This window comes from Schistocerca piceifrons, chromosome 1 (assembly GCF_021461385.2).
Source record: "Schistocerca piceifrons isolate TAMUIC-IGC-003096 chromosome 1, iqSchPice1.1, whole genome shotgun sequence".
NCBI classification, from domain to species: Eukaryota; Metazoa; Arthropoda; class Insecta; order Orthoptera; family Acrididae; genus Schistocerca; species Schistocerca piceifrons.
Window position 1 is genome coordinate 368444137 of NC_060138.1, and position 27820 is coordinate 368471956.

Consider the following 27820-nt stretch of genomic DNA (forward strand, 5'->3'; position numbering starts at 1 on the left):
AGTGTGGTGTCTGGCGGTGACACCACAATGGTCGCATCCGTGTTTGGCGACATCGCGGTGAACGCACATTGGAAGCGTGTATTCGTCGTCGCCATACTGGCGTATGACCCGGGGTGATGGTATGGGGTGCCATTGGTTACACGTCTCGGTCAGCTCTTGTTCACATTGACGGCACTTTGAACAGTGGACGTTACATTTCAGATGTGTTACGACCCGTGGCTCTACCCTTCATTCGATTGCTGCGAAACACTACATTTCAGCAGGATAATGCACGACCGCATGTTGCAGGTCCTGTACGGGCCGTTCTGAATACAAAAATGTTCGACTGCTGCCCTGGCCAGCACATTCTCCAGATCTCTCACCAATTGAAAACGTCTGGTCAATGGTAGCCGAGCAACTGGCTCGTCACAATACGCCAGTCACTACTCTTGATGAACTGTGGTATCGTGTTGAAGCTGCGTGGGCAGCTGTACCTGCACACGCCATCCAAGCTCTGTTTGACTCAATGCCCAGGCGTATCAAGGCCGTTATTACGGCCAGAGGTGGTCGTTCTGGGTCTGATTTCTCAGGATCTGTGCACCCAAATTGCGTGAAAATGTAATCACATGTCAGTTCTAGTATAATACGAGGGCCGTTCAGAAAGTAACCTCCATTTGATTTAAAAAAATACACCAAGTTAAATAAAAATATTTTAATATATACATCTTACAACTACATCTTTGCACTATTTTTCTACATAGTCTCCATAGCGATTGAGGCACTTATCGTATCTCTTCACAAGCTTTGAAATTCCTTCTGCATAAAAATCACCCGCTTGTGCCTGGAGCCAGCCTGTGACCGCATCTTTGAGCTCTTCATCGTCATCAAACCGCTGTGACCCGAGCCATTTCTTCAAATGCGTGAAGAGGTGATAATCACTTGGGGCCAGGTCTGGGCTGTAAGGTGGATGGTTGATAACGTCCCACTTGAAGGACTCAAGAAGGGCCGTTGTTCTGCGAGCAGAGTGAGGACGGGCGTTATCGTGCAAAAAAACGATACCGGAAGTCAGCATACCACGGCGTTTGTTCTGTATAGCCCGTCGTAACTTTTTTATTGTTTCACAGTACAGGTCTTGATTAATGGTCGTACCACGTTCCATGAATTCAACCAGCAACACCCCTTTGGCATCCCAAAACACCGTTGCCATCAGTTTTCTGGCAGAAAAATCTTGCGAGGCTTTTCTTGGTTTGGTAGGCGAATTTGAATGTGCCCACACCTTTGATTGTTCTTTTGTCTCAGGGTTCACGTACTTAATCCAGGTTTCGTCACTGGTCACGATTCTGTTTAACAATGGTTCTCCTTCGTCCTCATAACGTGACAGAAAGTCTAATGCAGAGGCCATTCTTTGAGTTTTGTGGTGGTCGGTAAGAATTTTGGGCACCCATTGTCCACAGAACTTACGGTAACCCAATCTTGCTGTCACTATCTCGTACAAGAGAGTCTTAGAAATCTGTGGAAAACCAGTAGACAACTCCGACATTGAGAAACGTCGATTTTCACGAACTTTTGCATCAACTGTCTGAACGAGTTCGTCAGTCACCAATGATGGTCTACCACTCCTCTCGTCATCATGAACGTTTTCTCGTCCACTTTTAAATAAACGTACCCATTCACGGACAACTCCTTCACTCATAACTCTTGGTCCGTACACGGCACAAAGCTCGCGATGAATAGCTGCTGCAGAATATCCTTTGGCTGTAAAAAACGTTATGACAGCACGCACTTCACATTTGGCGGGGTTTTCTATTGCAGCACACATTTCAAACTGCCACAAAAACTAAACTAGCGCAGGTACGACGTTCACTCGACCACGGCTTGATGCCGACTGACCTGTTGAGTGCGTGAACGCACAGATGGCGTCGCTACTCCCCCCACAACCCGCACTGTGACCAATCGGAGGTTACTTTCTGAACCGCCCTCGTATATCTGTCCAATGAATACCCGTTTATCATCTGCATTTCTTCTTGGTGTAGCAGTATTAATGACCAGTAGTGTACATATAAACATCATAGGTGTTTGAGACTTGAAAAGGTCTCTGGAACGACATAGTTTTATTTGATCATAAAGCATCTATGTCTGGGTTTCTGGCAGGATCCCTCTTTTCGTTCGATGCTGAGATGCTATTCCAATACAGATGGAGAGCCTAAGCAATATCAAGTGAGCTAGGATGTAAATGGGAATTTGTATTAAAGAGGGAGACGTGGTAGACACTCCGTACATGTGTGCAAAGCCACCGTGCCAGGGTGGCGTAGTAGTTAGCTCATATGCCAAGTGAGCAGAAGACCCATGTTCGAATCCCGACCTTGGTACAAATTTTCATTCGTCACTTCATTCTGCATAGTAACATTATGGACAGATAAGTACCAATATGGTGACGACGGTACTGCTTAAGGAGAAAATCATTATTTTTAATTTTCCAAGATTTCATTAAAGTTACCCGCCGAAAAGAGCGAAGTAGACCAGAAAACTGTATGAGCCATCAACATCAGCCACCTCTCATAAGAAAACCAAGAAAGACAAACTAGGAAAGTAACAGTCAAATGCATCGTGTTCAAAATAATCCCAAGTAACCTTTTACAGAGGTTTTCCTTACCTGTAAGGCGAATGCTGGGATTATAATGCGCCCCCTCTAAACTGAACACTTCGGCTGTAAGCAATGGTAAGAAGCAAGTTGTTTTTTTTTTAGAAACTGCGCAGTGAAGTTGAAAGCAAATTTCGAAATTAGACATTTCAAGTATATCCACTATAATTTATTCAGATAAGTCGTTGTCCTCAAATATTTCTAGATTAACGAAATATTTTTAAAAACGTAAATGCTATCCTAAATTTTATTCTTAAAAATTCGTCTGTGACGTACTTAACATTGTTTACTTGCAAACTGAGTTCGCTTTAACATGGATTAGCATTGACGTACCACTGTTTACTTGCTGGATGAGTTAGTGAAACATTACTGTGGAGAGTTCCGAATTGTTTCAGTTTATGATACTAAGGCTTCCATTGCTGATTTTTGCATTAATAAAGAGTAACAACCTCAGAAATTAATCTATGATTCGGCACAATACAACATTAATTTTATTTTCGCCCTACTACAGCACGTAAACAATGTTAAGTGTGTCCCTTGACATTTCTGTTATCAGTGTGTCACGAAAATTCACGTAAACTATGGTATAGAACAGGGCTTAACGTTGTTTACTTCCCGTTTACCTGATAAGCGGTAATGTTTGAAGCGAATTTGCGTTCAAGAACATATTCAGGATGTCTATCTGATAGTAGTTATCCACATCATCCTCGCCGGACGGAGTGGCCGTGCGGTTCTAGGCGCTACAGTCTGGAGCCGAGCGACCGCTACGGTCGCAGGTTCGAATCCTGCCTCGGGCATGGATGTGTGTGATGTCCTTAGGTTAGTTAGGTTTAAGTACTTCTAAGTTCTAGGTGACTGATGACCAAAGTAGTTAAGTGCCATAGTGCTCAGAGCCATTTGAACCACATCATCCTCGAATTAGTACAAATCGTACCTGGATAGCATTTTCCTGGCAGGACAAATGCACACCTTAATTACTACTGGTAGCTTTGTTTTTGGCGCTTACCACTGTTTACATGCACACATCCTGACGAAGTTTCCATTTGTGAGAACTTGAAATTACAGCTATCACTTCTCGGGTTATCGTAGAACTACCAAATAACATGAATAAACCACTTCACGTACCATACTCTACATCCAGTGACTTGTTTCTCCTAGACAGTCCCTTAACATTGCTTATAGCCGAGGTCTCCAATTCAAATCAGAAAAAATGGAAAATAAATTCTCCTTTCTTCCCACTTACAAATAGAAGACTCTTACTATCGATGGAGCACCTAAAGAAAGTGTGTAATAAAATCTTCGAATGTTGTAACAGATATTTTATTTCCAGTGTAACTTGGACATTATCTCATGCGTATCACTGTAGTAGACATGCACTCCTGGAAATGGAAAAAAGAACACATTGACACCGGTGTGTCAGACCCACCATATTAGGGACACTGTTGCTCCTGGGGTATTGGCGAGGACCATTCGCAACCGTCTCCATGAAGCTGGGCTACGGTCCCGCACACCGTTAGGCCGTCTTCCGCTCACGCCCCAACATCGTGCAGCCCGCCTCCAGTGGTGTCGCGACAGGCGTGAATGGAGGGACGAATGGAGACGTGTCGTCTTCAGCGATGAGAGTCGCTTCTGCCTTGGTGCCAATGATGGTCGTATGCGTGTTTGGCGCCGTGCAGGTGAGCGCCACAATCAGGACTGCATACGACCGAGGCACACAGGGCCAACACCCGGCATCATGGTGTGGGGAGCGATCTCCTACACTGGCCGTACACCACTGGTGATCGTCGAGGGGACACTGAATAGTGCACGGTACATCCAAACCGTCATCGAACCCATCGTTCTACCATTCCTAGACCGGCAAGGGAACTTGCTGTTCCAACAGGACAATGCACGTCCGCATGTATCCCGTGCCACCCAACGTGCTCTAGAAGGTGTAAGTCAACTACCCTGGCCAGCAAGATCTCCGGATCTGTCCCCCATTGAGCATGTTTGGGACTGGATGAAGCGTCGTCTCACGCGGTCTGCACGTCCAGCACGAACGCTGGTCCAACTGAGGCGCCAGGTGGAAATGGCATGGCAAGCTGTTCCACAGGACTACATCCAGCATCTCTACGATCGTCTCCATGGGAGAATAGCAGCCTGCATTGCTGCGAAAGGTGGATATACACTGTACTAGTGCCGACATTGTGCATGCTCTGTTGCCTGTGTCTATGTGCCTGTGGTTCTGTCAGTGTGATCATGTGATGTGTCTGACCCCAGGAATGTGTCAATAAAGTTTCCCCTTCCTGGGACAATGAATTCACGGTGTTCTTATTTCAATTTCCAGGAGTGTAGAAGTCATAAATACGAGTGTTCAGTGTAATGAAATATTTCAAAAATAAAAGCATGTGTTTCGGCCCAGTCAAGGGGACTGCTTCCATTCATTGTGTCAGACGGTTTCCGTGAATGGGCTATAGCATAAAAGCTGGTAAATACTAAACACATATAAATGTCAATACATTTCGTATTTTTTAGGATTTTTTTTTTTTTTTGGCTTCTCAAACCGAGTAGCATGTATTCGAAACCAAAGAGGCTAAAGATAGAAACGTTGCTTTCGTAGATTAAAAAAAAAAAGAGAAAAAGCGTTTCACTGATTATCAAAATAGTTACAGACTATTAGAAAACATATGGCGTGAATTGTCATACTTTCCAATGATAGCTGTAGAAATTTAATCACTATTACCATATCACTACGACGTATCAACCATTAGTATTAATACCGAGCGAGTGGTGCAGTGGTTAGCAGACTGGACTCGTATTCGGGAGGACGATCGTTCAAACCCGCGTCCGGCCGCCTTGATTTAGGTTTTCCGTGATTTCCCTAAATTGCTTCAGGCAAATGCCGGGGCGGTTCTTTTGAAAGGGCATGGCGACTTCCTGCTCATCCTTCCCTAATACGTTGGGACCGATAATCTCGCTGTTTGGTCCCCTCCCCCTAATCAGCCATTAACGTTAGTCAGTTACGAGAACATAGTGAAAAGTCATATCTTTTTTCACTGTTACTTTGTGTGTTCGTGGAACAATTCACCGCTAAGATAACGAATATTTTGCAACACGTGACACACTTAATGACATCTAGAATGTGCCTATTGTCAATATCCGCAGAGAAATTGAACTCCCCATCGATAGTAACTTTCCCCTAAATGTAGTCAGAATGGAAACATGTTAGTTGGCTGGTTCAAATGGCTTCCAGACTGTAGCGCCTAGAACCGCTCGGCCACTCCGGCCGGCAAACATGTTAGTTACTTGGGAGAAAATCGTGTTATTCTTCGGATAAGAAGGAGAAACGTCTACCAACACGTGTCGGAATTAGGCAGTGACAGAACTGTAGCCTATCAGACAGGTGTTTACTGATCCGCGATATTGCAGCTCGCATGGCCGAACGAAATGGTTTCTATGCTTTCAGGCGGGCCATGCTCATCGCCACTGAAAGTGCGACGTCTGGAGCGCCAAGGACTGCACGGCTACCATTTCTGCGACTTCCCGTGCTGCGGCAGCAGAGAGAGAGAGAGAGAGAGAGAGAGAGAGAGGAGGGGGGGGGGGGTCTAGTCGTTTGCTGTGTACTGCATCACGATGGACCTGTCAGTGCGCGGAGACTCAGAGAACGAATATTGCCGGCTTGCGTTCGTCTTCATCGTGCGGTCCCCTCACCTGATATTATGGTGAGGGGTACCATTAAATGCGTAACACGGCCACCTCTGATGATGTTTCCACAGTCTGTAATTTGATCAGCAGGCGTTACATTTCTGATGTCTTAATATTGATGACCGTGCCCTATCTTCGAGATCTCTGTGACTTTATCGTACAAAAAAACACCACAAGACCGCATCTTGCTCGTGTTGTCCTAACCTACCTCGATACAGAGAGAATTCGACTGTTATCCTGGCCTGGCCTTTAGAACCCTCACTCATTGAAAACATCTAGTTGTGGATTGCCGAGGGACTGGACACGATACGCTTCACCGGCCACTACAGTTGATGAACTCTGACACATTCTTGAAGCATGACGGAATGACTACATTTTGTTTATTTCTGTCAATGACCGTAAAAGTTTTTGGTCCTTAGATTACCGGTTTTCGTTAGCAATGACCGTCTTCAGATCTAAGTTGTTAAGGCTTCCGTGGCCACTTGTTGACAAATTGTCTGTTGTCTTCTGTTTCGTATTCTTCGGCCGACATCTGTTTGATAATTTTGTGACGTTTCGCCAGCACAACTGGCTGGCATTGTCAATGCTTCACCCTCCATTGTCCACCACCAGCAATGGGGGGTGGAGCTTTGACTGTGCCAGCCACTCGTGCTGGCGAAACATCAGAAAAAGTATCAAACAAACATTGGCCGAAGAACCCGAGACAGAAGCCAACAGGCAGTTTATCTTCAGATCTGTTATACAACATGTCCTAACATATTGGAACGATTGTGGCATCATCAAAAAATACACACTGAATCAGATTCCTCGCACAAATTTAAAATATGGTGTAAACTAGGCTAAAATGACCGCAGAATCATCCTGTTAGCAGCGCTACTATTCAAAACAGTATTTGTCATACGAGCTCATCTCAGTTTCAGTTGATCATCAGCCGGGTTAGAAACTTTGTCACTGCCAGTGGCGTCAGCTCTACGTACTAAATTTCTCACTCTGTATACCTTAAAATTTCCTACAAATTTAGCTATATTTCTTCCCACTATACTGTAATTATTTCGTTACACGCTCTCCTTCCACTTTTAATGACCATCAATATAGTATCAGTGTGCTTGAAGGATTCTGTACAGATCACTAATTAGATCGACTCTAGATTATATCTTCCATTTTTATAGTAATACCAACATCAGATAGCTTGACAAGATTGCCTACAGCACTGTGCCCGCAGGATCAATGGAAAAAATGCCTATAAATTCATTCTTGATTGGAGCTTGTGAAATGCCACGGCGTATGTTAACAACTCGCGTTACAGATACAAAGCTTCCATTTACCAACTGTTCCACGATATGTTAGAATACCAATCGTCAGTTTTCAGTATCTAGATACACTACCTGATCAAAAGTACCCTGGCAGCGATTACTGGAAATTAATATGGGTTGTGTCCACCCTTCGTCTTCATGACGCCTTGAAATCCGTTTGTCGCACTTTTATTGAGGTGTGTGAATGTCTGTGAAGGTGTGGCAGGACGTTCTTCCTTACGAGCAGAAATCAGTGAAAGTAGTGATATTGCACGGTGGGGTCTGGAGGGAAGTTCCTCTGGGTCCGGATCGCAATTCTAAGTATTTACATTAGTCCAAGAAAAATTACGGAAGTGAATGGTAAGCTACATAGCTCACTGGTAGCCATAAATGGAAGTTTGAATGATCAAATGAATACGAAAATAGCGTGCTTTTTGGCCTCGGACGTAGCAGTGTCGGTGCTCTTTTTCCTGTTTCCGTTTGACGCAGCACATACGTTTCCCATGTTGGAGGTGGAATAAAAAAGAATACAATCGCTTTGTTCGCGCCGAACGAAATCTGTTACGTTCTTAGTCTGAAGCGAGGCCTATAGCTTGGAATTTATTCTAGACGTCAATCCCCTAATGGAACACATTGTTGTATAGACTGCCTCGTTTAATTTTCTCCTTACACTCGCCACTGTCTCACAAAACACAGCTTCGTTAAAAGCTATGTAATCCGGACTATCGGCCGTTTCGTCTTGTCACTGTTACTTTACATCGACGTCCTTACTAAGTCATGATTAAAGGAAATATCGCCAACTTGACCTCATATTGTAAGGTGAAAAAGCGCACTTGCAAGATTTCAGTGCCAGCGATCGATCCCGCACGAAAATTTGGACCATAAGTCTGAATAGTACGCACTTGTGATGTTCCAAATGTACAGGTTTTAAATTTCGCACGCTGTTTGTCACTCGCTCCACCCCATTGCAGCCGCTTGATGTCCGAACGCGACTTATTGTACAGTGGTGTGACTAAGAGGTTTATGAAATAGTGCTGCGACGTTGGTGATGTGCTTTCTTCAATATGTCAAAGTGGCAAATATACCGTCGCTCTAAATGTTTTTGTGTTGCGATTCACAAGTACATTGTAAATGAGTGAAACTCGTGATTATGTCATTAAAGGCGTAGTGGAGCGCTATTTCATTATTAACCTAACGGTTGCGAGTTACGTTCTTCGTATTTTAAAACTGACAATATTAAAGTGAAATACGTATCAGAGGCTGACCTATTCTTCAACGTTATTTGCTCGATTAAATTGTAAACTCAAAATAATTAACTTCATTTGATGATAATTCGTCATTTACTTAGGTTTACTCATTTTGCTTTTGAGGCGTATATACAGAGTGGTAAGAAAATGTCCGAAAAGCTCGTAGGGCTGTTGCGGGCGTGTTGTACTCAGACATAAATATTAAGAAACAAAGAATATCATACGTTGCGCCGTTTCCGAATTATTTAGTATTGAAATTAGCCAATCAGGTCATCGCGCGCGCAAATTGAAGTTTCAGATAACCAAACAAAGCACTACTTGGGCAATGCCGCCCATGGCAGGCCGCTTGAATGTGAACGCGCGACGTACCGATTGGCTGACTGCGGTGCTAAGTAACTCGGAAACGGCGCAACGTAACGAATTTGTTTTCTGAGCATACATGTCTCAGTACAACCTGCCTGCAAAATCGCTACAAGCGTTTCAGACCTTTCAGACCACCCAGTCTAGCTGTAGAATGTCGGTACGAGTTTATTCAACCTATATGTTTTTGCGGTTGACATATTATGTACTGTACTCCCTCTTTTTCGCATAGAATAACGTGTTCTGGAACACGATCTGGTAATACCTTTGGCGAAGGTGTCCACATCCTCCCTCGCCGTCATAAATCTCGAGAATACCAAGGCTCCGGTTGTCACACCGCTGTACAACACTTCGCGCTTCGGCATTCGGTGGCTGCAGTGCGCCGGAGCGAGTGACAAACAACCGGTGCGTGTGAAATTTGAGTGCTGTACATTCAAATGCTCATAACTTCATAGTTTCAGAATCATGGCCCCGATTTTCGCGCGATATCGGTTGCTGGGGCTGATATTTTGCAAGCGCACTTTTTTCTGCTTAAAATAAAAGGTTGAGTTCGTGATGGTTCCTTGTCAGACTCGTCACACTCACGGAACAACAGCGGAAAGGAAGGAACGTTGTGTAACACCACTGACACAGTAGTGGGGCTTTGGTTTGTAAAGTATGCAACCCGAAAAATTAGACTCGCACCATTTTTGATTCACTGTGCCATGGTTTATGCATTTGGAAACAGTGTTACTGCGATACTGAAAGTCCACCCTAGACACCACTGACCTCAGGAAATCGAATTCTCGCGTAATCTCCGATGTATTATAAAAATGGTTCAAATGGCTCTGAGCACTATGGGACTTAACATCTGTGGTCATCAGTCCCCTAGAACTTAGAACTACTTAAACCTAACTAACCTAAGGACATAACACACATCCATGCCCGAGGCTGGATTCGAACCTGCGACCGTAGCGCTCACGCGGTGGCAGACTGAAGCGCCTAGAACCGCACGGCCACACCGGCCGGCGATGTATTATAATCCACGCGTCTTGCACCGACTGTCATTTCACGTTGAAAGTCTGTTAACTTGCGACATGGTGTGATGTGCACTACACAACTGTTTGTAACATACTGGTCAGATATCGTGTCTACAAAAGCACCGTACGCCGCATCTACTAGCAGCTTTCTGGGGTCATGCTTGGCATGTCATCAAATTGCACACCCTTTCCTGTGGTTTTTAGATTCTCACAATCAGTTTATATTAGTTTGGTGCCTAAGTTCCTAGATCTTCTGTTTTTCATGTGTTGATATTCCGGTTCTGCGGGTTTATTTATCGACTGTCTTTTTTTATTTGTAGTTCACTGTTGCTATTTGGGTTCACATATTGTCATATTGTCGCTCGGAGAGAGTGAGTGGAACTGTGGACGCTAGAAAATGAAATGCCAATTCGAGAAATGGAACTATTTCCACGTAGTCTTCTGTTTGCGCTCAGTAGAGGGATGACAGCAACGGAGGCGGCCAGAAACATTTGCGTCGTGTACGGGGATAATGCCAGTGGGCAGAGCTACGCAAGGCAATGATTTTATGGTTTTAGGGAGGATCGTTTTGACATCAGTGACTCTCCAGGCGCAGGAAGACCTTTGGGGTTTGATGAAGATCGTTTAAGCCCATTAATCCACAATGATCCAGGTCAGTGTACTCGATAACTGGCAGTGTGATGAACTGTGATAATTCCACCATCATGCGACATTTGCAAGCAATGAGGAAGTTTTTAAAAAATCGGTGTATGGGTACCACATACTTTATTAAGCCAAAACCACAAATATCAGCAGGTGGTCACCGCTTGCTCATCATCAGTTGGCTCGTGAACAAGACCGAGCATTTCTACCCTGCATCTTTACTGGTGACGAGAAATGGTGTGTTTATGCTAACATAAGGAAAAGAAAGGAATGGTTGAACCTAAACAACGCAGCAACTTCCCACACAACGACCTGCGAGCATCCACAAAATATAATGTTTTAAATCTGATGGAACAGCGACGGTATGGTATACTACGAGCTGCTTCCCCGAGGTGTAACCATCACTTCTGACATTTACTGTCTCAACTGAGACGTCTTGCAGACGCAGTCAAAGAACAACGGCTACGAAGACTTCCTGAGGTGGTGTTACTCCACGATAACACTCACCCGCATTCTGATAGACTGACAAAAAACACTGTAAGGTAGTTGGGTTGGGAAGTCATTCCGCACCCACATTATTCACCTGATTCTGCGCTCCGATTTTCACCTTTTCCGCTCTCTGTCGAACTACTTTCAAGGAACTTCGTTTCCGGATGAAAATGCGTTTCTAACTTGCCTCGACGAGTTGTTCTCCTCATAACGATGTGATTTCTACAGTCATGTAATTGCAAAGTTACCCCAGCTTTGGCAGACTAACTCATGCGCATAAATTAAGGATCATTGCAGAATGTGGTGACACACAACATGGCGCCTACACAAAACTGGCGCTAATAGCGTAGGCACATGGGGAACACACACGACACAGATCCGTAAATCCGCGGTATTGGTGATAAGTTGAGAAAACCGTCCCGAAACACATGTCCTACAAAACGGCACTGTTTCCTGCGCATGTACCCCGACATCAATATGTGATATGATCACCGTGCACACGTACACAGGCCGCACAACAGGTTGGCATATTCTGGATCAGGTGGTTGAGCAGCTGCTGGGGTATAGCCTCTCATTCTTGTACCAGTGCCTGTCGGAGCTCCTGAAGTGTCCTAGGGGTTTGAAGACGTGCAGCGATACGTCGACCGAGAGCATCCCAGACATGCTCTATGGAGTTTCGGTCTGGAGAACAGGTAGGCCACTCCATTCGCCTGATATCTTCTGTTTCAAAGTACTCCACGATGGCAGCTCGGTGGGGCTGTGCGTTATCATCCATCTGGAGGAAGGTGGGACCCAGTGCACACCTGAAAAGGCGGACATACTGGTGCAAAACGACAAAAAATGGTTCAAATGGCTCTGAGCACTATGGGACTTAACATCTATGGTCATCAGTCCCCTAGAACTTAGAACTACTTAAACTTGCTAACCTAAGGACATCAAACACATCCATGCCCGAGGCAGGATTCGAACCTGCGACCGTAGCAGTCGCGCGGCTCCGGACTGAGCGCCTAGAACCGCTAGACCACCACGGCCGGCGCAAAATGACATCCCGATACACCTGACCTGTTACAGTTCCTCTGTCAAAGACATGCGGGGGTGTACGTGCACCAATCATAATCCCACCCCACACCATCGAACCACGACCTCCATACAGGTCCCTTTCAAGGGCATTAACGGGTTGGTGTCTGGTTCCTGGTTCACGCCAGATGAAAACCCGGCGAGAATCACTGTTCAGACTATACCTGGACTCGTCCGTGAACATAACCTGGGACCATTGTTCCAATCACCATGTACTGTGTTCTTGGCACCAGGCTTTACGGGCTCTCCTGTAACCAGAGGTCAGCGGAGTGCACCTTGCAGGTCTCCGGGCGAATAAACCATGTCTCTTCAGTCTTCAGTCGTCTGTAGACTGTGTGTTTGGAGGCAACTGTTCCAGTGCCTGCGGTAAGGTCCCGAGCAAGGCTACCTGCAGTACTCCGTGGCCGTCTGCGGGTACTGATGGTGAGAGATCGGTCTTCTTGTGGTGTTGTACACTGTGGACGTCCCGTACTGTAGCGTCTGGACACGTTTCCTGTCTGCTGGAATCGTTGCCATAATCTTTAGATCACACTTTGTGGCATACGGAGTGCTCGTGCTACGACCTGCTGTGTCTGAAAACGCCTGCACACTTACTCGCTGCACCGTACTCTGACATGCACCAACACACCTCTGCGTATGTGGACTGCTGCCAGCGCCACCGTGCGACGACCGCAGGTCAAATGCACCGCATGGTCATACCCCAGTGTGATTTAAACCCGCAAACCGCCCACCAGAACGTTGTTTCACCATAAATCAGCATTATCCTTAATTTATGAGCCTGAGTGTATTGTAAACAGTGAAGGAAATATATTATTAACAATCAAGATCACTGTTATGTGTACCTGTTGTTTTTATTAAACTTATGGGAAAACGCTACAAACTTACGCACCAACCCAATAAATATACTGAGAACAATGAGGATCGTGTAACTTTTCTTGAGATACTCCTGACAGCACCATTGGCTCCGATATGGGCGCTCACATCTACGACAACGCATTGGGTCCAGTCAGACTAATTTCTTAGAACTTGTCACATAAAATAGACCTACTTTCGTGCTCGAGTATGAGCTATACTATATCATCCGTATTCTCTCAGTAACGATAGTCCGGAATGGTACGAAAGACGTTTTTTTGAAACTTTGGGAATTAGATTGTAATTACTTGCACGTCGAGGTTTTGAGGTGAACTGTGAATTATGCTCTTTTGGAATAATCGGTGAAAGCAAGGAGTAGAATTCAACTACTGTTCGGTCAGCCGGAGTGGCCGAGTGGTTCTAGGCGCTACAGTTCGGAACCGCGCGACCGCTACGGTCGCAGGTTCGAATCGTGCCTCGGGCATGGCTGTGTGTGATGTCCTTAGGTTAGTTACGTCTAAGTAGTTCTCAGTTGTTGTAACAGGCGCAGACACAATCCGTCTACCCTGGAATCACGATGCGCAGTAAGAATTCCCATAACTGCTGTGACGGACACGGGTGTGTTTGCTCTTTGTTTATTTGGACGGTGAATGGTTCCACTGTAACTTGTCGACCTGCTTTCACGCATAATTGTAACCGGCGTTCACGTTGAACATGGACGGCACATGCATCTTCCTGGTTTACATGTATGATTTGTTTGTATTTAAGCTGAAACAAAAAGTGTATGTCAGAGAGACTGCGCAACCTTTTCTGCAGCTACACCCGCTACTGACGGAGTGTCAGTGGTTGATTGGGAGATAATTTGTATTGTGCGAATGTGTAAATAAAGCTAGAATTAGGAACGTGACATGCAGCACATGTAGTGGTTACATTAAAGGCCTATGAACTGTAATATTATGCGGAATACTTTTGTTGTTGTTGTTGTTGTTGTTGTTGTTGTTGTGGTCTTCAGTCCTGAGACTGGTTTGATGCAGCTCTCCATGCTACTCTATCCTGTGCAAGCTTCTTCATCTCCCAGTACTTACTGCAACCTACGTCCTTCTGAATCTGCTTGGTGTGTTCATCTATTGGTCTCCCTCTACGATTTGTACCCTCCACACTGCCCTCCAATGCTAAATTTGTGATCCCTTGATGCCTCAGAACATGTCCTACCAACCGGTCCCTCCTTCTTGTCAAGTTGTGCCACAAACTCCTCTTCTCCCCAATTCTATTCAATACCTCCTCATTAGTTGTGTGATCTACCCGTCTAATCTTCAGCATTCTTCTGTAGCACCACATTTCGAAAGCTTCTATTCTCTTCTTTTCCAAACTATTTATCGTCCATGTTTCACTTCCATATATGGCTACACTCCATACAAATACTTTCAGAAACGACTTCCTGACACTTAAGTCTATACTCGACGTTAACAAATTTCTCTTCTTCAGAAACGATTTCCTTGCCATTGCCAGTCTACATTTTATATCCTCTCTACTTCGACCATCATCAGTTATTTTGCTCCCCAAATAGCAAAACTCCTTTACTACTTTAAGTGCCTCATTTCCTAATCTAATTCCCTCAGCATCACCCGACTTGATTAGACTACATTCCATTATCCTTGTTTTGCTTTTGTTGATGTTCATCTTATATCCTCCTTTGAAGACACTGTCCATTCCATTCAACTGCTCTTCCAAGTCCTTTGCTGTCTCTGACAGAATTACAATGTCATCGGCGAACCTCAAAGTTTTTATTTCTTCTCGATGGATTTTAATACCTACTCCGAATTTTTCTTTTGTTTCCTTTACTGCTTGCTCAATATACAGATTGAATAACATCGGGGAGAGGCTACAACCCTGTCTCACTCCCTTCCCAACTGCTGCTTCCCTTTCATGTCCATCGACTCTTTATAACTGCCATCTGGCTTCTGTACAAATTGTAAATAGCCTTTCGCTCCCTGTATTTTACCCCTGCCACCTTTAGAATTTGAAAGAGAGTAGTCCAGTCAACATTGTCAAAAGCTTTCTCTAAGTCTACAAATGCTAGAAACGTAGGTTTGCCTTTCCTTAATCTTTTTTCTAAGATAAGTCGTAAGGTCAGTATTGCCTCACGTGTTCCAATATTTCTACGGAATCCAAACTGATCTTCCCCAAGGTCGGCTTCTACTAGTTTTTCCATTCGTCTGTAAAGAATTGGCGTTAGTATTTTGCAGCTGTAGCTTATTAAACTGATTGTTCGGTAATTTCCACATCTGTCAACAGCTGCTTTCTTTGGTATTGGAATAATTCTATTCTTCTTGAAGTCTGAGGGTATTTCGCCTGTCTCATACATCTTGCTCACCAGATGGTAGAGTTTTGTCAGGACTGGCTCTCCCAAGGCCGTCAGTAGTTCTAATGGAATGTTGTCTACTCCCGGGGCCTTGTTTCGACTCAGGTCTTTCAGTGCTCTGTCAAACTCGTCACGCAGTATTGTATCTCCCATTTCGTCTTCATCTACATTCTCTTCCATTTCCAGAATAGTGTCCTCAAGTACATCGCCCTTGTATAGACCCTCTATATACTCCTTCCACCTTTCTGCTTTCCCTTCTTTGCTTAGAACTGGATTTCCATCAGAGCTCTTGATATTCATATGAGTGGTTCTCTTTTCTCCGAAGGTCTCTTTAATTTTCCTGGTAGGCAGTATCTATCTTATCCCTAGTGAGACAAGCCTCTACATCCTTACATTTGTCCTCTAGCCATGCCTGCTTAGCCATTTTGCACTTCCTATCGATCTCACTTTTGAGACGTTTGTATTCCTTTTTGCCTGCTTCATTTACCGCATTTTTATATTTTCCCCTTTCATCAATTAAATTCAATATTTCTTCTGTTACCCAAGCATTTCTATTAGCCCTCGTCTTTTTACCTACTTGATCGTCTGCTGCCTTCACTACTTCATCCCTCAGAGCTACCCATGCTTCTTCTACCGTATTACTTTCCCCCATTCCTGTCAATTGTTCCCTTATGCTCTCCCTGAAACTCTCTGCAACCTCTGGTTCTTTCAGTTTATCCAGGTCCCAACTCCTTAAATTCCCACCTTTTTGCAGTTTCTTCAGTTTTAATCTACAGCTGATAACCAGTAGATTGTGGCCAGAGTCTACATCTGTCCCTGGAAATGTCTTACAATTTAATGCCTGGTTCCTAAATCTCTGTCTTACCATTATATAATCTATCTGATACTTTCTAGTATTTCCAGGATTCTTCCATGTGTACAACCTTCTTTTATGTTTCTTGAACCAAGTGTTAGCTATGATTAAGTTATGCTCTGTGCAAAATTATACCAGACGGCTTCCTCTTTCATTTCTTTTCCCCAATCCATATTCTCCTACTATGTTTCCTTCTCTCCCTTTCCCTACTCTCGAATTCCAGCCACCCATGACTATTAAATTTTCGTCTCCCTTCACTACCTGAATAATTTCTTTTATCTCATCATACGTTTCATCAATTTCTTCATCATCTGCAGAGCTAGTTGGCATATAAACTTGTACTACTGTAGTAGGCGTGGGCTTCGTGTCTATCTTGGCCACAACAATGCGTTCACTACGCTGTTCGTAGTAGCTTACCCGCACTCCTATTTTTTTTATTCATTATTAAACCTACTCCTGCCTTACCCCTATTTGATTTTGTATTTATAACCCTCTATTCATCTGACCAAAAGTCTTGTTCCTCCTGCCACCGAACTTCACTAATTCCCACTATATCTAACTTTAACTTATCCATTTCCCTTTTAAAGTTTTCTAACCTACCTGCCCGATTAAGGGATCTGACATTCCATGCTCCGATCCGCAGAACGCCAGTTTTCTTTCTCCTGATAACGACTGTGCAGTATAATTTAAAAGTAATTAATGTAAAGATATCTAAATAATTAACAATAGGATTAAAGAAATTAAAATTACAATGCGTATTCTAAGGTTACAATAAAGAAGCAGGTATATACACTACGTCATATGCAGAGTGTTACAAAAAGGTACTGCCAAACTTTCAGGAAACATTCCTCACACACAAAGAAAGAAAATATGTTATGTGGACATGTGTCCGGAAACGCTTACTTTCCATGTTAGAGCTCATTTTATTACTTCTCTTCAAATCACATTAATCATGGAATGGAAACACACAGCAAGAGAACGTACCAGCGTGACTTCAAACACTTTGTTACAGGAAATGTTCAAAATGTCCTCCGTTAGCGAGGATAAATGCATCCACCCTCCGTCGCATGGAATCCCTGATGCGCTGATGCAGTCCTGGAAAATGGCGTATTGTATCACAGCCGCCCATAATAGGAGCACGAGTAGTCTCTACATTTGGTACCGGGGTTGCGTAGGCAAGAGCTTTCAAATGCCCCCGTAAATGAAAGTCAAGAGGGTTGAGGTCAGGAGAGCATGGAGGCCATGGGATTGGTCCGCCTCTACCATCCATCGGTCACTGAATCTGTTGTTGAGAAGCGTACGAACACTTCGACTGAAATGTGCAGGAGCTCCATCGTGCATGAACCACATGTGTCGTACTTGTAAAGGCACATGTTCCAGCAGCACAGGTAGAGCATCCCGTATGAAATCATGATAACGTGCTCCATTGAGCGTGGGTGGAAGAACATGGGGCCCAATCAAGACATCACCAAAAATGCCTGCCCAAACGTTCACAGAAAATCTGTGTTGATGACATGATTGCACAATTACGTGCGGATTCTCGTCAGCCCACACATGTTGATTGTGAAAATTTACTATTTGATCACGTTGGAATGAAGCCTCATCCGTAAAGAGAACATTTGCACTGAAATGAGGATTGACACATTGTTGGATGAACCATTGGCATAAGTGTACCCCGGAGGTCAATCAGCTGCTGATAGTGCCTGCACACGCTGTACATGGTACGGAAACATCTGGTTCTCCCGTAGCACTCTCCATACAGTGACGTGGTCAACGTTATCTTGTGCAGCAGCAACTTGTCTGACGCTGACATTAGGGTAGTCGTCAACTGCACGAATAATTGCCGCGTCCATTGCAGGTGTCCTCTTCGTTCTAGGTCTTCCCCAGTCGCGAGTCATAGGCTGGAATGTTCCGTGCTCCCTAAGACGCCGATCAATTGCTTCGAACGTCTTTCTGTCGGGACACCTTCGTTCTGAAAATCTGTCTCGATACAAACGTACCGCGCCACGGCTATTGCCGGGGCTAATCCATACATCGAGTGGGCATCTGCCAACTCCACATTTGTAAACATTGCACTGACTGCAAAACCACGTTCGTGATGAACACTAGCCTGTTGATGCTACGTACTGATGTGATTGATACTAGTACTGTAGAGCAATGAGTCGCATGTCAACACAAGCACCGAAGTCAACATTACCTTCCTTCAATTGGGCCAACTGGCGGTGAATCGAGGAAGTATAGTACATACTGACAAAACTAAAATGAGCTCTAACAATGCAATTAAGCGTTTCCGGACACATGTCTACATAACATATTTTCTTTATTTGTGAGTGAGGAATGTTTCCTGAAAGTTTGGCCGTACCTTTTTGTAACACCCTGTATATGAGGGGCAATCAGTAAGTAATGTGACGCCATTTTTTTCTCGGCCAGTTTCTGTTGAAAAAATGCGAATTTTGTTGTGGAACATAGTGGAATGTTCCCGCTTGAGCCATTATACACTCCTGGAAATTGAAATAAGAACACCGTGAATTCATTGTCCCAGGAAGGGGAAACTTTATTGACACATTCCTGGGGTCAGATACATCACATGATCACACTGACAGAACCACAGGCACATAGACACAGGCAACAGAGCATGCACAATGTCGGCACTAGTACAGTGTATATCCACCTTTCGCAGCAATGCAGGCTGCTATTCTCCCATGGAGACGATCGTAGAGATGCTGGATGTAGTCCTGTGGAACGGCTTGCCATGCCATTTCCACCTGGCGCCTCAGTTGGACCAGCGTTCGTGCTGGACGTGCAGACCGCGTGAGACGACGCTTCATCCAGTCCGAAACATGCTCAATGGGGGACAGATCCGGAGATCTTGCTGGCCAGGGTAGTTGACTTACACCTTCTAGAGCACGTTGGGTGGCACGGGATACATGCGGACGTGCGTTGTGCTGTTGGAACAGCAAGTTACCTTGCCGGTCTAGGAATGGTAGAACGATGGGTTCGATGACGGTTTGGATGTACCGTGCACTATTAAGTGTCCCCTCGACGATCACCAGTGGTGTACGGCCAGTGTAGGAGATCGCTCCCCACAGCATGATGCCGGGTGTTGGTCCTGTGTGCCTCGGTCGTATGCAGTCCTGATTGTGGCGCTCACCTGCACGGCGCCAAACACGCATACGACCATCATTGGCACCAAGGCAGAAGCGACTCTCATCGCTGAAGACGACACGTCTCCATTCGTCCCTCCATTCACGCCTGTCGCGACACCACTGGAGGCGGGCTGCACGATGTTGGGGCGTGAGCGGAAGACGGCCTAACGGTGTGCGGGCCCGTAGCCCAGCTTCATGGAGACGGTTGCGAATGGTCCTCGCCGATACCCCAGGAGCAACAGTGTCCCTAATTTGCTGGGAAGTGGCGGTGCGGTCCCCTACGGCACTGCGTAGGATCCTACGGTCTTGGCGTGCATCCGTGCGTCGCTGCGGTCCGGTCCCAGGTCGACGGGCACGTGCACCTTCCGCCGACCACTGGCGACAACATCGATGTACTGTGGAGACCTCACGCCCCACGTGTTGAGCAATTCGGCGGTACGTCCACCCGGCCTCCCGCATGCCCACTATACGCCCTCGCTCAAAGTCCGTCAACTGCACATACGGATCACGTCCACGCTGTCGCGGCATGCTACCAGTGTTAAAGACTGCGATGGAGCTCCGTATGCCACGGCAAACTGGCTGACACTGACGGCGGCGGTGCACAAATGCTGCGCAGCTAGCGCCATTCGACGGCCAACACCGCGGTTCCTGGTGTGTCCGCTGTGCCGTGCGTGTGATCATTGCTTGTACAGCCCTCTCGCAGTGTCCGGAGCAAGTATGGTGGGTCTGACACACCGGTGTCAATGTGTTCTTTTTTCCATTTCCAGGAGTGTAGTTTCTTCAAGTTCTGAGAGGTGGCGGCCTTCGAAATGACGTCTGTAATGGAGGTGCGTTCCAAGCAGAGAGCTGTCATTGAGTTTCTTTTGGCAGAAACTCAGAGCATCGCAGATATCCATAGGCGCTTGCAGAATGTCTGTGGACACCTGGCAGTGAATAAAAGCACAGTGATCATTGGGCAAGGCGTATGTCATCATCGCAATAAGGTCGCACAGACCTGTACGACGATCTACCACGTGCCGGCCAGCCGCACATGCCAGTCACTCCTGCTGTGTGTTCATCGCCACAAAAATACAAACCAACTTCTCCATGTAAACGCAAGGTCTCACACGAGTCCGTGCACCCGAGAGGAGTTCGTAAAAATTCATCCAACTTTCCTTCCTCATCCACCCAACAGCCCGAATCTCGCATCTTTCGATTTCCATCTGTTTGGTCCAATGAAGGATTCAGTCCGCAGGAAGCACTACCTGGATGATGGTGAGCTTATGATATTGACCAGTAGAGTGGTACAATGCGGGAATGCAGGGCCTCCCAGTAAGTTGACGTACAGCCGTCGCATAGAATGGAGATTATGTTGAAAAATAGGGCTTTGTAGCCAGAAGAGTGAGGAATAATATGGTGTATTGGAATCCTGAAGAAAACAAACCTGCTTTCAGAAAAAAAGGGTTGCATTGCTTATTGAACGCTCCTCGTATATTTCTGTATATATTCAAAGTTATAGCCCCCACTGTACTGGAAATTTGTAAGATGCATTTACTGTAGAACGGTACGTGCTTTACCACGTATTTCCTGCTGTCGTCTGGATCTTTAGAGTGACATGGTCCACAGCAGCCAAAGATGCACTACTACCTGATGTTGATGCCATGGCAATGTTTTCATCCTCAGTATATGTTGTTGAAGGCATAAGAGGAACTTTTGGTTGTGACTCTTTTGTTCGCTGTTCTTTTATGCCTTGGTTTCCTATCTCTGAGTATTCGGTAGTGCTTTTGGTAATACCAATAAAGTTGATAAGTGCACCGAAATTTTCCCTTGCGTTTGATAGCTTAAACACCTGTACATACGCGGATACCAGTAGAACCAGTAGACTTGAAAATGTTACACATTACTATGGCAGGCCATGTAATTTTTATTGAATTCTCCACTACGCTTCAAAGTGACATAGATATATAACACTATTTTTCAACGTAGTGACGAAGTCTGTGCAAACAACGGTCGGAACCAACCAATCGTTTAGTTCCTCGACGACAGAGATCCGCCCCTTGGCCACGGAGCCATTCGACTACCGCTGTGTGGATTCGACTACCGCTGTGTGGACGTCATCTTTGGAAAATCTCTTTCCCCCCACATATTTCTTTAAGTTCGCCGAAAAAATGGAAATTGTATGGCGTACAATCTTCCTTCCTGATCAGTGTCACCCACATCTGTGCGGCCTTGATCAGATTGTTGGCACCATTTCCCTGGGCTATGTGCGACATGACATTTTTTGCATATACCGGAGGAATATAACCGTGAATATCCGTGCAAATTAAACGTTTTTCCCGCAAGACTTGTACTGTCCGACGTACTTCATCTGTTACCCGTACCGCGACAGAAATATGTCTGCAGAAAACCCGCAACAAGCACTCTCTTCTGACAGGAGACACATTTGTTGTGCAATGGTCTTAGCGTGGAACATCAAGCATAACTCAGTTTCTGCAGTCCCTACATATCATTGACTTCGTCTTCTTCGCAGGATACCATCAAGACCAAACAGGTTTCTTTGTCGCATAAAAGATGATTTCATACGTTTGAAAGGGTATTTCAACATCTTACAAGTAACGAGCTTGGCGCGAATGATGCCCGGTGCAGTAAGGTGGCGTTTCATTTCGCGGTTACAAAAAAATAAAATGAAAAACAACGAGTCTAAATTATTGCGAATTACGAATTAGATTTACTGTAGTATGAAGTGCTTAAGAGTACGAGAGTACGAAGATTGGAGATTCAAGTAAGTTTGAATTTAATGAGGATAGGCGTAGGTGATTAATATGGATGCGCGGTAGAGATATTGTGGTGAGGAAGTAGCGAACTTGGACAGCCTGACTCTCTCGTGTTCACACTCGTGCACATCACGTGACTTAGGTTGTGTAGATGTCACAGCAGATTAGAATTATGTAACGAAACAAATATTGTAACATTTGATATAACGGAACAAGCCAAGAGCGTGGGCCCTTTGCCTTTAGTGGGAAAGTGCTCTACCGACTGAGATATCCAAGCACGACACACGACCAAGTCATTCTGGAATTACTTGAGCACGGTTCTCACTGAGGCGATACGATATACGATGGGACTCATGATAATTCGCAACAGCATCCCGCATTGATGCAGCGCGTAGAAACGTAGTTGAAGCCTATTAGGTGGTGCACACTGGGACGACAGGTACACAACATCGATATGAATCTCATTCGTATGCTCAGCGCGACACGGAGTGCTAATTGCTCCACGCAACTTCGAGGGCTATTCGGAAAGTTAGGAACGATCGGTCGCGAAATGAGAACCACAGTGAAAATCAAAACTGTTTTATTTGCAACAGCTAAACGATTGAGCCACTTCTTTACATAGCCGCCGCTCGACGTAGACATCTGCCGCAGAGTTATACCAACTTCACAGTGCCCTCGTTATGGAAATGAGCGTTTGGCGTCATTGGCCGGTAAGCCCATTCCGGGGCAGGTCCGGCCGCCTTGGTGCAGGTCTTATTACATTCCGCTCCGCATTGGGCGACCTGCACGCCGGATGGTGATGAAATGATGATGAAGACAGCACAGCACCCAGTCCCAGAGCGGAAAAAATCCCCGACCCAGCCGGGAATCGAACCCGGGCCCGTAGGACGGCAATCCGTCACGCTGACCACTCAGCTATGGGAACGGACACCCTCGTTATAGAAGGCAGCCACCTGTGCTTTCCGACATTTTAATACTCTGGACCGCAACTCGCTGTCTGTGCCAAGATGTTGTCTTCATAGCCAGCGGTTCATTTGAGCAGAGATAATAAAAATCAGGGGGAGCCAAGCCAAGGCTGTATGGTGAGCGATCGAACACTTCTCACCGAAAACGCCATAGGACCGTCTTCATTGCCCCTTCAGTGTGCGGCCGAGAATTTTCATGAAGGAAATGCATACGATACTTCGAAATTAAGTAAAACACAGCGCTTATTTGAGAAATGCGCCGTAAAAAACCGTAGTGTATGGCCACTTTACGTTTGCTGCGTTTTAGGTCATACAATAACTGGTGATGGTTGAAGTAGAGAGGATATAAAATGTAGACTGGCAATGGCAAGGAAAGCGTTTCTGAAGAAGAGAAATTTGTTAACATCGAGTATTGATTTAAGTGTCAGGAAGTCGTTTCTGAAAGTATTTGTATGTTGTGTAGCCATGTGTGGAAGTGAAACGTGGACGATAAATAGTTTAGAGAAGAACAGAAGTTTTCGAAATGTGGTGCTACAGAAGAATGCTGAAGATTAGATGGGTAGATCACATAACTAATGAGGAGGTACTGAATAGAATTGGGGAGAAGGGGAGTTTGTGGCACAACTTGACAAGAAGAAGGGACCGGTTGGTAGGACATATTCTGAGGCATCAAGGGATCACCAATTTAGTACTGAAGGGCATCGTGGAAGATAAAAATCGTAGAGGAAGACCAAGAGATGAATACACTAAGCAGATTCAGAAGGATGTAGGTTGCGGTAGGTACTGGGAGATGAAGAAGCTTGCACGGGATAGAATAGTATGGAGAGCTGCATCAAACCAGTCTCAGGACTGAAGACCACAACAGTGGGAAGAAAGCGACGGTTTAAAATTGTAGCATCTTTGCTGTTACATCTTTGTGTTATTGCTGTGTATGAAGAAGCTATATATGAATTTCAGAGGAGTTTTTACGTGAAAGTTAAATATTGTATTGCAGGAAAAAGATTAACTGACGAGTCACATATCATCTTAAAAGGATGAGGGTGCACATTATTATTAGACGAGTTATGTGGGGTCAGCACACCGCTCTCCCGGTCGTTATGATGGTATGCTTGACCGAAGTCGCTACTATTCGGTCGAGTAGCTCCTCAATTGGCGCCACGAGGCTGAGTGCACCCCATTTAGTAACGTAGTACATCGGGAAAATATTCGCGTAAGCCGGCCGGAGTGGCCGAGCGGTTCTAGGCGCTACAGTCTGGAACCGCGCGACCGCTACGGTCGCAGGTGCGAATCCTGCCTCGGGCATGGATGTGCGTGATGTCCTTAGGTTAGTTAGGTTTAAGTAATTCTAAGTTCTAGGGGACTGATGACTTCAGGTGTTAAGTCCCATAGTGCTCAGAGCCATTTTAACATACCGAAATAGTTTTTAACCCTGAAGGAGAGCCATACCTATTTCCATTCCCGATTAAATACATGACATTTGGAAGTTGTCCGCAACGAGCTTGGCAGCGGCGCGCCACATGCAAGGCTGTGTCTTGTTGTTTGGCTCTTGCGGGAACAGAAGTGCCGCGCGAACAACCGTCGCGTAGCGCGATCTGCGTGTCCTGTCGCATCAGTCAGAATCGTGCCCCACAGTAATGAGTCGCTAGATTTGACGTGCAGGTAGGTGTCTCTTTGTGGCTAAGTGTGTTTTTTGGGTTTGGCACGGCCGATCCGTGAGGCGAGTGGAGATGAGGGCGACCATTAGCGCAGGGCGCGCAGCGCGGGCGGGGAGGGCCGCGGCGGCGCTGGCGGAGGCGGAGGCGTCGCTGCCCGCCGGCCGTGCCCGTTGCCCGCCGCCCGCCGCCAGTCGCTCTCGAGGTCCGCTTGCGGCAGGTGCGCCACTCACACACTCTGTCTGTCTCTCGTGTGCCGTGTGACATGTGGATGCGACAACACGCCGAAACGTGGCGGCTCGCCGGCTGCGCCTGCGCCGCCGTGCCGCTGCCTGTTCCCGCGCCCCTTCCCACGCCGACGACACCACCACTAGCCGACACTCCAGAGGACGTCTCTTTCAGGTACGGCGCCAGTAGTCGCAGCTTCCGGTCGACGACGAGGCTAAGCCTGTTGGGGTGCCAGTAGGATTCTTGGAGCGCTATGCGGACCGGTGGACTGTGTGCTTCTGTTGATACGACAAATGAGTCCGTTGCTCCAGTGAGTTGCGTCCAGTGACACTTTTGATATGAAACGCGACAGCTACGTACTTCGTTGTGAATGCTTCCTTAGATCGCGTGTTCGACCTATAGACTACTGGGTCTTCCAGTAGAGGGGTTTTTGTGATTACAATTTCATCGCTCACGTTCAGAGCTTACGTGTTTCTTGTAAAACGGCTGCGCCATACTGCTCTGGAGCTTTGGAGATGAGTGGGAATCGCGCACTGCCTTCTTAGAGGAGCTGGTTTTCGTTTATTTTCTCCAACCTCTTACAGCGTGTGTGATGTGTATGTGTTTCAAATGGTTCAAATCGTTCTGAGCATTATGGGACTTAACATCTGAGGTCAACAGTCCCCTAGAACTTAGAACTACTTAAACCTAACTAACCTAAGGACATCACACACATCCATGCCCGAGGCAGGATTCGAACCTGCAACCGTAGCGGTCGCGCGGTTCCAGACTGTAGCTCCTAGAACCGCACGGCCACTCCGGCCAGCTGTATGTGTATCACGTGAACGAATGTGATGAGCCTGCTCTGTACATTATCCAATTTTATACGATCCACAATAGTGGACCTTTGATTGTCGTAGCGAGATCGTAAAAAATTACGAAATGAACATCTCTAATAATAAAAAATAATTCTGTATGTTTCAAAGGTCTGGTGCAAGTCTTTTAATCGGACGCCACTTCCATCGTAGTGCGTGTCTCTAACCTACCATAAATCATGCCGGGTATAGGGGGCCATACGGTTTAACATGGCATCCGACGTTTCTCGAAGGAAGGAGGAAACATTAGGGATTAACGTGCCGTCAACGATGAGGTCATAAGAGATGGAGTAAAAAGTCAGTCAGGGGGATAATGCAGATGGAATCCGGCTATGCACTTTCAAAGGAACCATCTCGGTATTCATCTTAAGCGATTTAGAGATATCACGGGAAAAATAAATATGAATGTTCGGATGGGAATTTCAATCGTCGTCCTCCTGAATACGACTACGTTGTCTTGCCGCGGCCATCTCCCTCTGTGTTCATTAATAAGACACCCGCACGTCTCCCTTCCTAAGAAAGCCATGTGATCGAAAAATTAAAGCAATGTGAAAGACAGGTAATGGTGATGTCAGTTAATTTTGGAATAAGAACGATGGCGCGGACAGTCTCACGTTCACACTGACTGCACTGTTTATGTATACGAGCTGTCGCGAACTCAGTTTGTGGTAAATTCTCTAGTTCTGGGCTAGTCGATCGCAGCTTCTTTAGTGCAAGATGACTTGTCAATGTCTGACGGAGTAAATCACATATTTCGAACGTAAAAGTTTGGGTTTTGTTCCCTAGATGGTCCTACGGTTTCATCTGTCGCTTTTCACAACTTTCAAACGCTCATCTGCACAATGGTTTGGATTTAATCTCAAGATTCCCCCAACCCATTCCCCCAGTCATGTGTTCACTCACGTTACATGGCCGAGGAAGCCAAGGATATATCTTCTTCAATAGTTCATGCGCAATGAAGCATTGGAGCGTGGACATAACCGGTGATGCGTTATTGAAAAATTGGGAATATTTATAGGTTATAGTCACCGAAACAGTGAAACCAAAAGAATCACAAATCTGTCGAGAACATAAGTTTGCAGTGACCAGTATCAGCAATAGGGTCTCGCCAATTTTTACTCCTAAAACTCAACGTTCGAACACGACAATGATTCGCGAGTCCTGACTGCGCATGACAGTGCCATCATTGGAAGTATCTTCATTTCAAAGCCGGCCGAAGTGGCCGTGCGGTTAAAGGGGCTGCAGTCTGGAACCGCAAGACCGCTACGGTCGCAGGTTCGAATCCTGCCTCGGGCATGGATGTTTGTGATGTCCTTAGGTTACTTAGGTTTAACTAGTTCTAAGTTCTAGGGGACTAATGACCTCAGCAGTTGAGTCCCATAGTGCTCAGAGCCATTTGAACCATTTTTTTTCATTTCAAATATTTCACGGACTCGTTAATCTTGAAGTTTTCCCAGTGGGATAACTATGTCTTCAAAAAATAAATCATGGAAATTAGATTATGCGTCTTTCACTGGCGTTGTTGCTTTTCTTTTGCCTAGCTTTTATCCTGTGATTCGCTTTTCAGGATTTGGCAGTTTGTGGTATGTAACAGTGTAGCATGATCTACCTTACGTCACAGTTTTCGCAGTAACCTAAGAGAGGGAAGTCTTGTGCACATCTGTCTGTGATTTATGGAAACTTTGTTTTGCGTGTGAACGTATTTTAAATGTTTGTGTATCGTAT

General features: G+C 45.6%; 1 protein-coding gene across 2 annotated transcripts in view; it reads left to right on the forward strand.

The window, feature by feature from the left end:
• Positions 1 to 27820, forward strand: part of LOC124786213 (protein similar) — a 740085-nt gene that overhangs the window by 276966 nt on the left and 435299 nt on the right. Inside the window, exon 1 of one of the 2 annotated variants that reach the window (XM_047254244.1) lies at positions 25242 to 25415. The exons of the other annotated variant lie outside the window; for it this stretch is intronic. Coding sequence (XP_047110200.1) covers positions 25279 to 25415 — 137 coding nt within the window. The 5' untranslated portion in view covers positions 25242 to 25278. Of the gene's footprint in view, positions 1 to 25241; positions 25416 to 27820 lie in introns of those variants that run through there. 2 annotated transcript variants of the gene reach the window in all.